This window comes from Ambystoma mexicanum, chromosome 3p (genome assembly GCF_040938575.1).
Source record: "Ambystoma mexicanum isolate Mex_15411 chromosome 3p, UKY_AmexF1_1, whole genome shotgun sequence".
Taxonomy (NCBI): domain Eukaryota; kingdom Metazoa; phylum Chordata; class Amphibia; order Caudata; family Ambystomatidae; genus Ambystoma; species Ambystoma mexicanum.
In genome coordinates this window covers 339385589-339402820 of record NC_090925.1, presented here as the reverse complement: position 1 = coordinate 339402820, position 17232 = coordinate 339385589, and the positions used below count along the sequence as shown (strand labels likewise).

The following is a 17232-nucleotide window of genomic DNA, read 5'->3' as shown; positions in this document are numbered from 1 at the left end:
TGTTTTGAAGCTCAGAACACATCCACTATCTGTTTCGGTGGCCAGCACATGGATCGGTATCCTACTCTCATGTCCCTTATATCGACACATGCCCTCGAACTGTCTTAGGCACTTGAGGGGTGTCTTGGCACCATAGGCACATATGTCTACAGTGGCGGGCCCAGTTTCGGTTTCATGGGCAATTCCTTGAAGACGGTTTCACTGACAACGTTCACCGTGGTGCCTGTGTCGATCAGGAATTCGGTGGGTTGTTCGTTTAGTTTAATGATCAGAGTGGGGCTGTGTGCGGTGGCCATGGGATTCCCCAAGGCATATACATATGCTTTCTTCTTCTGGTCGCTTCCCGAGGAGCTGGGGTCTGAGTCGGATGGTGATTGCTCTACTAAGTAACGTACGTGACGCCTTGATCGCCACTAGCGTCTCACTCGCGTTACATATCTCCTTCGGTCTATCCTCTCTCTTCTTTGATTGTCCTCCCCTGAGTCTCATTCTCAAGAGTCTAGGGGTGCCTGACTTGACGAGCCTTGGGAGGAGACACTAGGATGGCTCCCTCAGGCAGAGTGGGGTTTTGTTTTTGGTCTGTATGGTGTCTCTCTGGTGCAATCTTTTCCTTGGTCTCTGAAGAGTCTGCACACCAATTTGAAATGGCCTTCTTCGCCACACGTGGCACAGCGCTGACTGATCACAGGACAGACCCCTTCATGAGGATACTCAAACCCACACTTATAGCAAAAGAGTTCTTCCGATGTTCTCTCCGGCTACAGTCTGTGGATGCTTTGCCCTTGTGTGGGGCTATTGAAGCTCTAGACCGGCGAGTCTACGGCTCTTTCGGCATGGGCCAGTGTGTGTATCTCATCCAGGGTGCATTGTTTCTGGAGCAGCTTCCTCCTAAATGTCTGAGATTCCCACCCTGCTATGATTTGGGACCTTAACGCTTAGGTGTTTGAGTAGTTGGCAAAGTCGCAATGTTTCATCTTTGTGCGAAGTCGCATGACATAGGCATCCATGGTCTCACCTTTATTTTGTTTGGTGCTGTGGAACAGGTGCCTCTCATAGTCCACGTTGGTGTGTGGCATGAAGTACGCAGCTAGAACGTCCTTTAGGTCCTGAATAGAGTCTATGGAGTCAGGAGGCATCTCGTCGATGAAGTCGCGAGTGGCCAAGCCCACCGCCAGCTTCAAAGGGCACATTTGGCGAGTCTTCTATGGGCCCTGTGGCCCCCATGTATAGGTCAAAGTCTCTGATCCACTTGTTCCATTTGGGGCCCATATTGCTGGTATCGGTAACATCAAATGCCCCTGGCATCTGGGCCACCAGCGTGTCTGGTAGCCTGTATGGGACCTGATCTACTGCTGGGGGCCCTGGTCCCGACTGTCCCTGGCCTTGCGCTCCTTGGGCTTGCACCCCTTGGTCATTGTCCTGACCTGACATTGTGTCTTCTTGGGCCACCCTTTGGATCCTGTGACAATGTGGAAGGTTCTCTTACCCAGATTCCTTACTTGCCCTTATTCTTAGAGATGGCCGCCACTCCTGTGCACGGGCACCATCCCTAGCAGGGCCTCCTGTCCTTGGGAGTGTCAATAGTATAATGGGAAGTCTTACAGTACACTTCCAGGCTTCCAGTCTACTGGGATGGCTGCCTCTAGTAGGCACGAGCACCATCAGTGGCCCCTATGCTCCTGGTGGGCTTCCTGCCTGGGGCATGTCCCTTTGTCCTCCTACCATGTGGCTGGTGGCTCCTCCTTTGTATTGGCTGGTGGCTCCTCCTTTCTACTTGAGGCTCCCACCGGCTTGTTGGAGCTGTTCTCGCCTTGAAGATCACCACTGTGGCCCGGGAATGGAGTGTTTGGGTCCCCGACACTCTCTCTCCCCCCCAGGCGGTGCCTGTGTCAGTTTCAGGGCTTCCGCCGGCTTAAAAGTGACTGCCGCGGCCCGGGAACAGAATATTTGTGTCTCTGTGAGCGGAGGCCTTCCCTACGCCACTGCGTGGGAGGCGGACCGTAGTGCGTCCTGCATTCGTCCTTGCCGCAGCTTCCGCTCCTTGTGTGCCCTGCAGGAGGCTACCTGCCTCGTCGCCAGTGTTGCAGCGTAGGTTGGGCCTGGGCGGACACACACAAATAGACGGACACGGAGCCAGTGCTCAAACGTCCTCTTTATTTCTCTTCTCTAACATTGTGCCCCGCCCCACCTCCCGCCTCATCACTTCCCATTTCCCCGCATCACTTCCCTTCTCCCAAAGCCCGCCCCCCAGAACTACGAAATGTCAACGTGACAGAAGTGTCAGTTACATCACGTCACTGGGTCTTGCTCACATGCATCTTTTGCCGTTTGTAAGGCCTTTCGGCGCTTTGGGTGTAGCCAGTGGCCGAAATGAGCGGGAGCAGTTGGGAGCGATGCTCCTCTACGTTTTAAAATTACGTTTTAATGTTCCTATACTTTTATTTTAAAAAGAAACCATTCCAGAATGGCTTCATTTTAAAATAAAAGTGTAGGAAGAAGTTGAAACTTGCACTTTCAGTGCACTATATTTAATGTTCCCTTAAAAAGCATGTGCATGTGTTCGGGTGTTGGTATTGTGTTGGCAGAGCGTGGGGATGGGGTTTACCAGGCCCGCGACCTCGAGGCGGAGGAAGCACGGATAAGAAGGTGAACGGTATAGCACCAGATATTGTGCTGCAGGCGAAGGAGGTGGCTGGCACACGCCGTGTCGGATCCAGCGCGGCCTGCGGAGGGGGCCGGCGGCAGAGCATGCGGATGGAGGAGAGAGACCAGAGGAGCGACGGTAACAGCAGGACGGCTGTCGGAGGAACACTCTAACTGCCGCAGAGTGAGGAGGAACTCCGACAAGTGAGCAAGGAGGGTAGCCCAGGCACCTAATATGGCACATGCCGAGAGGCACACCGCCACGTGGGAGGAACCACTGACCGCAGCTTTCAGTGGTAAAGACACAGTGCAGCTGACCGCCGCCGCACTCGCTACACGTGCGGGCGGTACAGCTATTCCCACTAGAACGCAAGGATTGAAATGTATCAAAGGGGCCACGAGCCACACAATTAGCCAATAAAACCCACTCGAACGCGAGGACCACAACATTTATAACGTGCCACTTACTACACGGCCAAATGTCTACCGAAACCCACTAGAAAACAAGGATTTAAAATTTATAAACATGTCACGCACATATGGACAAATCCCTTGTAAACCCACTTGAAAGCGAGGATCTCACCATTCTAAAGGTGTGGACCACCACTGGCTGTATGTGGTGCACCAAACCAGTACCCACCCATCTGGAGCCCACAGGCAGGGCATACCAAGTACCCCAAATCACCAGGCAGCCCATAGGCATACACAGCCTACGCAGAGGCGCCATGCCAGCAGGTGAACCCACATGCTATAGAGCCAGGCGCACGTCATCCACGACTCCAGCACGTGCACAGGCACATACGGGAAATCCTGGGAAAAGAAGAAAGAGCGCCAAAGACGTTCCAGCACCTAAGTAAAAGGGACTCCGGCTCGGCAACCAACGCACATGACAGGAAGAGGCAGAGACGTCCCAAGCAGGGGCTGTAGCAGCGGATGCAGCTATGCAAATCATAGCGGGTGTAGCCCCCACCAACCCGGTATCCTTTCTACTCCACCCAAACCGTTTCACCTTAGAGCCACAAGAAGATCAAGGCCAAACATGGCAGGAATGGATGGACGAGTTCGAGGAATTCATGAGGGCAGTGGGAAACCAAGATGCACCCAACAAACTCAACATCTTCACAAACCTAGTAGGCAAAGAGATGAAAAGTGTCATTAAGACCATTCCTCCCCAAGAAAAGTCTACCTACCAACTTCTCATCACTGCAATCAATGGACGATTGGTAGACCTACCCAACAGAGACTATGAACGGTACACATTCAATCAATGCACCCAGGCACCCCATGAGATAATCGGACAGTTCATACTTTGTCTCCAGAGGAAAATCACATATTGTGACTTTGCAAACTTTAATGATGTTGAAGCCATCAGACTGAGGGTGATAGAGGGGTGTGTATCCTCACAATTTAGGAAACACCTGCTAAAGGAACCTCTCACACTGCTGGAAATAGCTGAACTAGCAAGGGTCTACGAACGGGTTGATCTACAGGCGGCCTAGATAAAGAACCTGAAGAAAGCAGACAAAATTGCTGCCATAAGCAACAACCCGCAAGGGCAGGTCGGACAAGTGGTAGCACAGTCCGGAGAGGACACCTGGAATACCACCCGCCGAGCTCGGCCTGAAAGACAATGCTATAGATCCGGGTTTGAATTCCCACACAAGGACCAATGCCCCGCCATCAGCCAAATGTGCATGAGGTGCGGCCAGGAGAACCATTTTCAAATCATGTGCCGGGAAAGGGTCCCACCACTCCCGGCATACAGACCACAGCCACAAGTGACTCCCCCCAGGAGATATGACCTGACGAGAGCAGCCAACATACGACCATACCCGGAGAGAGACAGAGCAAGGATAGGCTTCAACAGGAACACAGCAGCGTATGCGACACACCCTGGACTCATCCGAGCTGTGGGGAACCTACAAGTCGACATGCCAGACCGAGTCTTTGACAACCCGGAGCACCCCTTTCGCACACAACTGTGCAAAAAGGGAAGACCATCGAGGAGAACTCTCCACAGACGACCCCTATGAGAACCCGCCAACAGAAGAAGAGTCACCAAGTGCAGAACCGTACTATGAATATGACCGGTACAGTAAGGAATATGTCATGCTCATATACAATAACTCCGATGACAGTACGGCGCTGAAGGTGATGGTCCACCTGGGAGGACTCCACACTCCTTTCCTCATCGACACAGGCACCACCGTCAACGTGATGAATGAGAAAACATACGAGAGCATGGCAGGCACGTACCCACTACAACCATCACAGGCTCGCATTTTCCAGTGGGGAGCACCCCTACTGCTACAATCCAAAGGACAATTATTCTGCAACCTGATACACAGGGGGTAACGAGTACCTGTCATGATTTATGTCATTCACAGTCCAATAACTGGAAGGTGTCTCCTCTGTTACGAGACGGCCACCGCCCTACGACTCATTGACATCCAGTATGACCAATCTGAGATGATCCAGGGCCTCCTTCCACAATCCCAAACTATACACACCCTGGCACAAAAAACACTGGACAAACTAAAAATGGTGTTCCTCAACCTATCCAAGGGTGTAGGCGTGGTGAAGGATACAGTCATCCGACTGCACATTGATCCCACGGTACGACCTGTCCCACAGCACCCGCATAGGATAGGGTTCCATTTACAAGCCAAAGTGATGCTTGAGCTACAACTCCTGATGGACAATGAAATCATCGAGAGAGTCAGAGGACCCACCCTCTGGGTGTATGCCTTGGTGGTGGTTCCCAAGTCGGATGGACGCCTCCGCCTCTGCGTCGACATGAGGATTCCCAATACTGCAATCCAGAGGTAGAGACATCTGGGACCTAACATTGAGGACATGCTGGTATGACTCAACCGGGCCACCCGGTTCTCGAAGTTGGACCTGAACCAAGGCTGCCATCAGCTGGTCATTGACCCCACCTCAAGGCCGATAACAACCTTCTCGACCCACAAAGGCCTCTTTCGCTACAATCGGCTTAACTTGGGAATATCCTCGGCAGCCGAGATATTCCAGGAGACAATACGCATGTTGATAGCACCAGTCACCAACACATTCAACTATAGTGATGATATCTTGGTGTTTGGAGTCACTCAAGAACATCATGACGATGCACTATGACAGGTGTGCACTATTCTCCATGAGGCAGGCCTCCCCCTTAATGGCCCAAAATGCACCGTTAACAAGCACAGCCTGTGCTTCTTTGGACATATCTTCTCAGACCAAGGCATCAGGGCAGACCCAGATAAAATCAGCACCATTGTCGACCTGGACCCCCCGAAGGGCATGTCTGAACTACAATGCTTCCTCGGGATGGCGGGTTACTGTGCCCGGTACCTAACTCACTATGCAGCACTGACCAGCCCGCTCATACAGCTCCTCAAGAAAGCCCTTCCCTTTACGTGGGACGAACAGTGTCAAGATGCCTTCTGCATGATCACAAATGAACTAGCGAACAACCGCCAGCTCGCATATTTCAGCCCCGAGTGGGATACCAAAATTACAGTAGACGCCAGCCCAGTCGGACTAGGTGCCATCCTAGCTCAGACTAGCCCACACCGGAAGTCAGACACGCGCATAGTAGCATATGCTAGCCGAGTGTTCACCTCCATTGAGCAGTCCTACTCCTAAGCCAAATGTGAGAGCCTGGCCGCGGTCTGGGCGTGCAAATAGTTTCACCATTTCATCATCGGTGAATTTTTGTCCTCATAACTGACCACCAAGCACTCCGGTCGCTCTTCGGGAATCCCAAAATCAAGATGCCGCCATGCACAGAACAGTGGGGCATTCGCCTCCAGGAGTATGACTACACCATTGTCCACAAGCCGGGTGGCAAAGCCAACCTGGCAGACTACTTGTCGAGGCACCCCGGCAGTGCTCTGGACACTGATATGCAGCTAGAGGCAGAATCATACATTGCATATCTGTCCCTGAATGCTCTGCCTCCCGCCATCATGAAGGAGCAATTTGCCGAGAAGTGCAGGGCTGACCCCACCATTCGGGTAGCTGTCCAACTCACGAACACCAACAGATGGTGCCATGTGTCCACGGAATGCTTTGAAATGGGGGAGGTGGACAGGAGAGACCTGCCGAGAATGGCAAGGATACACAGAGAACTGGCCACAACAGAACAAGGGACACTCCTGAGAGGAAACCGACTGGTGTCCACCAAGAGTCTCAGGAAAGCCCTCGTCATCATTGCGCATGAAGGACACAGGGGCATAGCCAATACGAAGAAGATCCTACACAATCAAGTGTGGTTCCCCTACATGGACACCATATTCGAGGACACACAGAGACACTGCACACCATGTCAGGGGACGGTGGCAACCACACTGCCATGCCCGCTCCCAACAGTTCCTCTACCAGAAGGACCCTGACAAAGAGTGGCAATGGACTTTTACGGGCCCCTGGAAGAAGGGGGTCATCTCCTAGTGGCCATCAATGAATATTCCTGATTTCCTCTGGTGAAACATGTCCCGTCCAAAGCATTCCAGCAGGTAGTGGCAGTAGTGGTCGAACTATTCAGTGAATGGGGTGTCCCCAACATTGTCGAAATGGACAACGGAGTTCCACACACCTGGGATTCCAACATCAAAGGATCACCCCACTGTGGCCGCAGGCCAATGGCATGATGGAGCGCTTCATGGCAACCGCAAAGAGAACGCGCCAGAAAGCTGCTGCAGACCTGACATGCATGCCTCAAGCCATATTCCAGATGCTGAGGAGCTACAGAAATACCCCCCATGAGGCAACCGGCAAAACCCCGGCAGAACTCATGATCAAATACAAGCCACGAACATGACTGCGGAAGCTGGAAGACTAGGGAGGCCGAGAGGAGAAAGAAGGATCAGAAGCGGAAGGCCAAAGAACACCAAATCCCGGTACGCGAGGTCATACTGGTCAGACAGAAGCAACAGAGGAAAACAGACTCTAGATACAGACCCAAACCCCTCGTGGTCACTGATGTCAAAGGGCCCATGATTACGGCCACCGCAGAGAGCAGAGGCATAACAAGAAACGCATCATTCTTTCGCAAGTTATTCCAAGAGGATCAGGAAGAAGAGATGCCTGCGACGGAAGAAGAAACGGGTGAAGCCGAACCCCAGCCAGAACCCCCTGAGGACCTGCCGCCAAAGGCACCAGATGACGACGCCAGTGGCCCGCCTGGCCAACCCCAGCGAAGTGTACGCAGGCCGCCCCCTCATCGAGCAGATGTAGGCCACAAACTCCTGTGATAAGTAAAGGGAAGATGTTGTGGGCTAATGGGACACTGTCTCCTTAAGGGAGACTGAACAAGGGACTGGGGGGGGGACCAGGGGCAGAGGAGGGGCTGCACGTGAGGGAGTTAGTTAATGTATGGCAATAAATGGAGTTAGACGTGGAGCATGTGTCTGTGGTTTTATTCATCGCAGGCCCAGAGTGCAGGACGCAACACAGGCCAGCAGGGAGTATAGTTCCACTGCTTCTTGGGTGGGTTAGTGGGAGTAGCGGGAGCAGAGTACAGGTTGCTATTAGATCGTCTGTGGAAGGCAGGTGTATGGATGCTTTGTGTGTGCTGCGTGTTAGGGTTTTGCTGGGTGTTGGGGCGCAGCATGAATCCCCCGCTGGAGGCGGGGAGTATCTTTCATCTAAGCTGGGGGTGACCTGCAGGTGTAAGGAGACGCATAGGTGGTCCCCCAGAGCTCTGCCTGCACAGAAGCACTTTCAGAAGTGAAGCCCCCTTGCCACACCCACTGCATGAGGGGTGGGATTTGCTGGTAAAGAAGCTCCCTGCCTCTAAAATGCGCAGACACACATTGTGGAGGCTGTCTGCATTAATGGAAATAGGTATGTTTGCCCGATAGAGACAAGAGGGCCGCCCTACTTATTGGTGGCCTTAAGAGGCCTGACAGACCAAGGAGCGGAGAGGATGCGCAGTGAGTGGGGTGGATGGAAGAGCAAGGAAAAAGACAACAGTGTCAGAGATTTCAAGTGAAAAAAACGGCATCAAATCTGGGAACACTGGATCCTGTCTTTGCCACCTGAAAAACAACCTGAATGTAAACACCTTGCACGGCGCCCACCCACACCACGCATGGTAATAGTTAGTTGGGGGAAAGCAGGGACATGGACAGTGGGTCTTCCTTGTCATGAGTAGCGTCTTGCAAGCGGTAGGGGATCCCTGGTAAAGCTGGAGACCAAGTACGATCAGCACTCGGCAAAGGCTTCGAAAAGAGGCGGGGCTGTCTGGACCTATCATGGTTCAAGTCTCCCCTCATTCCATGGCTCTGGCACTGCACCTCTCTGTCCTCGCGCGGGCTACATGCATCACAGTAGTTTCTCCAGCCTCCCTCGTTATCATGCTGTGGCTGGCAGTCCTATGTTGACTGTGCGGCGGACGCTGGGTAAAGTCAGCCAATCAGGAGCCAGGCTATTTCTGAGCTTGATGCAGGCACTTGTGACCACTGCAAGCAGATGTCAGGTCAAAGGCCGAGAACAACTCCGAGAAAGCAGTGTAAAAATAGCATTGCCTTTCACCCCACACATTCCCACTGCGGCTACCAGAGAGCACCCCGGAAAAGCTACCAGGGAGCACACACATAGGAAAACCAGAGCATCCCCCAGACTCCCACAGAGAGGCCATCTGCTCCCAGAGATTACCTCTGACGTGGTTCTAAGAAGCACCACCCACAGAGCGTCACCCTCCTAGCAGAGGGAACCTGCCAGAGAGAAGCACTCTATCACCAGAGAGCACCCCCAAGAGATACTAGGGGGCACCCACAGAAGGACACTAGTGCCGCTCCCATAGAGGACCCATGTGCTCACTGAGATCACCTCTAAAGCGCTTACTAGGGAGCACCACCCAAAGAAAATCCCTCTCCTAGCAGAGAGAAGCTGCCAGAAAGAAGCACTCAACTATCCGAGAGCACCCAATGAGAGATACCAGAACATCTCCCATATAGAAGCCATCTGCAAGCAGAGATTCCCTCGAGAGTAGCACTAGCGCGCAGCACCAGAAAAAGAGAAGCCCCTCCTAGCAGAGAGAAGCTGCCAGAAAGAAGCACTCAACTATACGAGAGCACCCAATGAGAGATGCCAGAGCATCTCCCACATAGAAGCCATCTGCAAGCAGAGATTACCTCGAGAGTAGTACTAGCGCGCACCACCAGAAGAAGAGAAGCCCACTCCTAGCAGAGAGAAGCTGCCAGAAAGAAGCACTCAACTAGCCGAGAGCACCCAATGAGAGATACCAGAGCATCTCCCACATAGAAGCCATATGCAAGCAGAGATTACCTCGAGAGTAGCACTAGCGCGCAGCACCAGAAGAAGAGAAGCCCCCTCCTAGCAGAGAGAAGCTGCCTGAAAGAAGCACTCAACTACCCAAAAGCACCCAATGAGAGATACCAGAGCATCTCCCACATAGAAGCCATCTGCAAGCAGAGATTACCTCAAGAGTAGTTCTAGCACGCACCACCAGAAGAACAGAAGCCCACTCCTAGCAGAGAGAAGCTGCCAGAAAGAAGCACTCAACTACCCGAGAGCACCCAATGAGAGATACCAGAGAATCTCCCACATAGAAGCCATCTGCAAGCAGAGATTACCTTGAGAGTAGTACTAGCACGCAGCACCAGAAGAAGAGAAGCCCCTCCTAGCAGAAAGAAGCTGCCAGGAAGAAGCATTCTAATACCCGAGAGCATGCAATGAGAGATACCAGAGTATCTCCCACATTGAAGCCATCTGCAAGCAGAGATTACCTCGAGAGTAGCACTAGTGTGCACCACCAGAAGAAGAGAATCCCCCACCTGACAGAGAGAACCTGCCAGGAAGAAGTACTTACCTACATGTGAGCCCCCAATGAGAGATCCCAGAGCATCTCCAACATAGAAGCCATCTTCAAGCAGAGATTACCTCGAGAGTAGCACTACCATGCACCACAAGAAGAGAAGCCCCCTCCTAGCAGAGAGAAGCTGCCAGAAAGAAGCAGTCAAGTACCCAAGAGCACCCAATGAGAGATCCCAGAGCACCTCCCACACAGAAGCCATCTGCAAGCAGAGATTACCTCGAGAGTAGCACTAGTGTGCAGCACCAGGAGAAGAGAAGCCCACTCCTAGCAGAGAGAAGCTACCAGAAAGAAGCACTCAACTAGCCGAGAGCACCCAATGAGAGAAACCAGAGCATCTCCCACATAGAAGCCATCTGCAAGCAAAGATTACCTCGAGAGTAGCACTAGTGTGCAGCACCAGGAGAAGAGAAGCCCCTCCGAGCAGAGAGAAGCAGCCAGAAAGAAGCACTCAACTACCCGAGTGCACCCAATGAGAGATACCAGTGAATCGCCCACATAGAAGCCATCTGCAAGCAGAGATTACCTTGAGAGTAGTACTAGCACGCAGCACCAGAAGAAGAGAAGCCTCCTCCTCACAGAGAGAACCTGCCAGAAAGAAGTACTTACCTGCATGTGAGCCCCCAATGAGAGATCCCAGAGCAACTCCCACTTAGAAGCTATCTGCAAGCAGAGATTACCTCGATAGTAGCACTAGCGTGCAGCACCAGAAGAAGAGAAGCCCCTTCCTAGCAGAGAGAACCTGCCAGAAAGAAGCACTCAACTACCCGAGAACACCTAATGAGAGATACCAGAGTATCTCCCACATTGAAGCCATCTGCAAGCAGAAAGCACCTCTTGAGTGGTTGTAGGGAAGATCTCCCAAAGAGAAGAACTTGCCTACCAGAGATCACCTGGCCGAGAGCTCCCACAAGAGATAGCATAGAGCGCCCATAGAAAGACACTAGTGACTCGCCCACGGTTAAAGCATTGGTTACTGGAGAGCACCTCTATGATGGTAATAGTGAGGACCTTCTATAGTGAAGAACTCTTGTAGAAGAGGTCATTTGCAACAAAGCTCCCATAGAGAGAAGCAAGTTCCTACCTGCGAGCAGCCATGAGTGATATTAGAGAGCCTCCGCAGGGGGACACCAGAGCATTTTCCACTTCAAAACCAGATGCATCCAGATAGCCCCTAGAGTGGCACTGAGGATGACCTCCCAGAGAGAAGAACTGACTTACCCGTGTCCCCTTGCCTGAGAGCTCCAACAAGACACGCGCTAGAAAACCATCTACTACCGAAGAGGCCCACCTTGATATATATTTATAGAGAGAGAGAGAGAGAGAGAGAGAGAGAGAGAGAGAGAGAGAGAGAGAGAGAGAGAAGCTTAGCAAACAACACCCCTGAGTGAAGCACTCGGCTAACTAACTAATCTGCTAACAAAGAACACCCCAGGGAGATATCCTCTTCTAGCAGAGACCACCCCGGGGAGAAGAACTCTGCTAACAAATTCACCCGGACTGATACATTCTGCCAACAGAGAACAACCAAGAGATAAGTACTCTGCTAACTACACACTCTGCCAGCAGATAACACCCTAGAAAGAAGCACTTGCCTAAAGAACAGCACCCCAGGGAGAAGCACTCTGCTAACAAAGACCACACTGACAGATACACTCTGCCAGCAGATAACACCTGAGAAAGAAGCACTCGGTTAAAGAACAGCACCCCAGGGAGAAGCACTCGGCTAATGACAGAAGAACCCTGCTGACAGAGAGCACCTCAGAGAGAACCAATCTGCTAACAAAGAACACTCCAGGGAGATGCACTCTTCTAGCAGAGACTATCCCAAGGAAAAGCACTCGGCTAACAGAGGCCACTCCCTGGGGAAGCACTCTGCTAACAGAGATCACCCCAGGGAGAAGCACTCTGCAAACAAAGTACACCCCAGAAAGTCACACTTTGCAAACAGAGAACACAACAAAGAGAAATACTCTGCTAAAAAAAGAACACTCTAGAGATAACCAATCTGCTAACAGGGACCACCCCAGGGGGAAACCCCTGTTAACAGATAACGCCCCAGAGAGAATTAGTCTGGGAACAAACAATACTCCAAGGAGACACCTTTGGCTAAGAAAGACCACCCAAGAGAGAAGGCATCGGGTGTTCTTTGTTAGCAGAGGGTGTCTCACTGGGGGTTGCTGTTGCCAGGATTGGGGTAATGGACCTGTCATCAAGATTGGGATGAGGTTATGAGGGCACCTTTGCCCTCTGTGGATTTGGGATTAATGGGGCAATGCCAACATGTTTTGCATGGGATGACCAGGTGTCACACTTAGATTGTTAAATTAACCCTTCGTATGACTAGAAAGAATTGTGTAGTTTAGCCATGCGTCATATTAGATGGAATTGTGTAGATTAGCCACATAGAAGAATTTAGAGAGTAGCCAATGTACTAACCACCCCACTCCTGCTCACCTCCCACACACCACCCAAGTACTATACATGCCCGCCCACTGGGCTACCCAGACTATACACCAACACACACCCAACATAAGTAACACTCGCATAGAACAAACAACCCCAGACACTGGACCTTAACCATACGGATACAAGCCAGTGCGCACAATCTTAAATACCAACCAATCTACACATAACACACAGACACTCCCCAACATAATAAACATTTACATAGAAACACAACCCAGGCATTGGGTCTTATCCATATGGATACAACAAGCCAGTGCACACAATCAACCATCTGCAAGCCAACCCACACAGACGCCAATTTCTCCTGGTTCTGGACCTATCCTGTCACTCTTCCCTCACTAACCAATCCGTCTCTTTCTTGAAGAGTCAAGTGAGCGCCTGGAGACTGCCTCTGAGTGGTAGCGGTTTGCAGTATAAATCAACATAACATGAATAAGGGTCATGTTGTGCTGGGTGTGGTTTGGGATCATGGGGTTTTGTTGACATGGGTTCTTATTGCAATAGCTTGGTGGAGGAGGTAAGAAGGAGGGCAGGCCTTTTCCCGTGAGATGCTGCAGGAGTGCAGGGCAGCCATACTGCTGTCGGCTGGTACATGAGGATGAGTGGGGCTGTAACATGGTGCCATACACAGGTGCTTTTGTTAGGTGATTTGGCCCAAAGGGCTGCCCGGCTGGCATGGGTCCTGGGGATACTATATTGCAATGTGTGGGTGTAGGATGGAGCTGCACCAGCACTCACCTTGAGCAGCCACTGGGTGGCATTCTCGAGGGCACTCTCGAGCTCTTGCAGTCTCTCCCTGGACTCGTCATCCCCAAGTGATGGAGAGTCTCGCTGCATGGGCTGGGCCGCCCCTGTTCCTCCGCTGGGCTGGCAATGGTCTGACTCTGGCAGGACAAAGGTGTAGGTGCAGGGCCCACGCGAGCCCCCGCTGGGGCCCTCAGATGCCCTCCGGTGGGCACCCCTGCCAGGATCCGCAGAGAAGGCGGTGGCAACACAGAGCAGAGTCCCGAGGATCACTGCAGCGCCCATGACCTTGTCTCTCGTCAGGGAAGTTGGATCCACAGCTGGGAATCCACCGGTTACTGGGGTAAAGGTTGATCTGCACCTGTCTAGTCAAGTGAAGCTCCACCAGCTTCTGAAATCTCAGGACTTAAGTGTCTCGCTTCCCCAGTAAAGCGATATTCACAGGCCACTTTAGAGAGATGGCATCCACGCCTCCCAAACCAAGTGGTATTCCACAGAACCCTCCAGGGCTTCTTGGACAGAGGCGTAAGTCCCACCTGACCTGCGTGCACCGTGACCTCGCGCTAGCATCCTTTGCGAGGCCTACAGACCAAGAGTGCACGAGGCAAGCCTAAGGAAGCCACCCAGGAACTCGTGCCACTCACCACCACCTCTTCCTGGTTTCCCCACCTTTGCCTGTACTGTCACTATCGGCACTCCAGGTTTGCCTTATCCCTTTTCATGTTTTCCAGTCCCTCTCCCCTCTTTTCTCTGCTTCTTTCACTGACTTTCTCTGTGCACCTTCTGAGTTCCTTCTGTCCCTCCCTGCTACTCTGTTTCCCTTTCTTTCTTCTTTCCCGAGCTCTCCCTGTCCAACTCTTTCCCAGCACTCTCTTGAAGAATGCCTTTCTGATTCGAGCTCCAATCCCTTCGCCTTCGTCTTCTCTCTTTGCTTTCGCGTCCCAGTTCACTCCCTTACACTGTCACGTTCTCGCACTGTCCCCCTCTCTCTCCCTCTCTCTGCCTCCCCACCCCCTACCTCTCCCTCTCTCTTCCTCACTCTGTCTATCTCCCTCTCTCGCCCTCGCTCTCTACGGTTCTGTCTCGAGCTCTCCCATGCCTTGTGTGCTTCTCCTAAGATGTCGCCTCCATGTTCCCCAGCGCTGGAGCTCTGCTGCTGCCAAACTCTGCTGCCAAATGTTTTGTTTAAAAACCGAAGATTGTACTGTTCCTGTCCCTCCCCCACCCCGTGTCCAGAGCTCAAATTTCACACGAGGTCTGCCTGTGCCCTGCGCTCCCCCGGCAGCACCCCTTCTGCTCTCCCTTAGGCTGCTCACCCCTCCTCTGCCCCTCACACCAGACCACACAGTCTCCAGCGCCGGGGTTGCTCTCGCTCGCTCAATCCCATTCACTATATTTCATATTTGTATAAGAGTGATGCGGGCCAGACACGAGGCCCCGATGGGAGCATATGAATGCATCACTGGTAAAAGTGTTAGCAGAATGCCTTAACAACAAGCATTCTTATAGCCAACTGTTGTGGCGTTTGTGTAGGCATGGGATAGGCATTTGCCAGGTAGCGCTGTACTGGTACGTACTACTTGCCCATAAAATGGCAAAATGGTGTGATTATCTGAGCATATGAGAGCAGTGCCAGGCAAATGCTTCTCTCATATCTGCAATCAAACAAAACATGTTGGCTTTATCAATGTTTATTTTTAACAGGACTACAGTGAAAGTCACAAACAGATCTATGTGATGTTACCGAATTGGAATTTCAAAGAATACTTTTTTACCAAACCTTTTTTTACCGAAACAATATTGTATAGTATTATTTTTATTTTCATTTGGGGGGGGGGGAGTCTCCCCAAACCGCCTGTTTCCCTGTGCTTCTAGAACCTCTCCCAACCCCTTCCCGATCCCTTTTTACCCCTTTACTCCACTCCCCATATACATTTTAATTACAAATTCAATATTTTTTCAGTATTTCCATTTCAGCAAACATTTTATTCTCTGTTTTCTATTTGATAACATCACTGGCTACCTATAAATCAAGCGATGGAGGCACACTTGGTTAAGACATTTTTATTACATCAGTAGCATTTACAACTGCAATTAAGCCATTAACTCTTACGTTATTATTTGGTAGATATAGCTCAAAGAGATCGCAGGAGGATGTGTTTTTGGCAGGGGGTGGGGAGGACAGGTAGCGGGTGGGAATGGCCAATTGCCTTAGGATGGCCATCGGCATTCAATGGGTGGGTAAATAACCAAACAACACCCATAAACTGTGCGTCCCACCTCACTCACCCTCTTCTTTCTTAACCCCAGAGTCCCAGACCAGGGTCTGGTGACAGCCTGGCAGGGTCACAATACACCACCTCTTGGACAAGGTCAGACACCACAATCTACCGCATAGTGGCACTCCAATACAATGCTTTCAGCTTATAGGCGGCACTTATGCCACTTATGCTGGCGAAGCGTTCGATGATGTTAGCCTCAAACTAACCAGTAGAGTTATCTTGGTAGCGAGGATGGAGAGGTCAACATCAGGTTCCCTGAGCATAGGTGCAATTATAGCCGATTTGAGGGATTGCAGTTGCAACCCTGAAGGAAGAGATGTATTGCATATGGCTGTACGGAGGTCACTGCGATGAAATGACTACTACTCCGCAGGGGGCAAGTCCTAAAAATAAAAGTGGGGGGACTCATTAACATACACGATGAGATGTGGCAGTAACCAGAAATTAGCATATCAAGGTGAAATATGCACATTACATTCAATTGGCTTCACAGCTGCACAAATTGCACAGGACAACATGGGCATTTCACTTTCATATAATCAACATACGCAAAACACTGAGAGGATATTTTCTTCTAAGTGTGAAACCTTCTGGTTGAGTTGGGCTATCCTGGGGCTGTCATGTAGGCTAGCATTGATCACCATGCCCAGATACACAAAGGAGGTGGTCACGGCTATTTGCTTTCTGCTTGAACACCATACTGCCTAACTTTTTTCCTACCCACCACAGACTCCAGGATTAGAATTTTTGTCTTAGGGACATTAATCCTAAATTTGTTGATTTTCACGTATTCCTGTAGCTCTCTCAGCTGACGTTGGAGGCCAATGGGTGTTAGGTCAATTAGACCAACCCATCTGCATAGAGCCCCACTCGACGTCCATTAAGCCTTGGTGGGAACAATCTTACCTTGTCCAATGCTGATATAAAAAAGTTGAACAGTTCTGGGGCCAGTGGGCAACCCTGCTTAAGACAGCACCTTGTGACTTCGACTCCGAGAGGCGACCCCTAGCACCTAGCCTTACTCTCAGGCTTGTCCCAGAGTAGAGGAACTCTATGGCTCATAGCAGACCATCCGGGCAGCCACCTTTCCTTAACTTGTCCCATAGCATTGTACGGTCTACCGAATCGAAGGCCTGTTCACGTTCTGTGAACGAGAGGTATATAGTTTTTTTGTTTGCCAAGACCCCAGCCTTCAGAATATTCAACAGGAATACATTTGACCATGTTCCCGCTGCTTGACAAAGCTTGATTGAT

The 17232-nt window shown here is 51.3% G+C and overlaps 1 protein-coding gene across 1 annotated transcript in view; it reads right to left on the bottom strand.

The window, feature by feature from the left end:
* Positions 1 to 14891, bottom strand: part of ANGPT4 (angiopoietin 4) — a 165752-nt gene extending 150861 nt beyond the window's left edge. Inside the window, exon 1 of the mRNA XM_069650935.1 lies at positions 13691 to 14891. Within this exon, the coding sequence (XP_069507036.1) occupies positions 13691 to 13981 (291 nt within the window). The 5' untranslated portion in view covers positions 13982 to 14891. The remainder of the gene's footprint in view (positions 1 to 13690) is intronic.
* Between the last annotated feature and the right edge of the window lie 2341 nt (positions 14892 to 17232).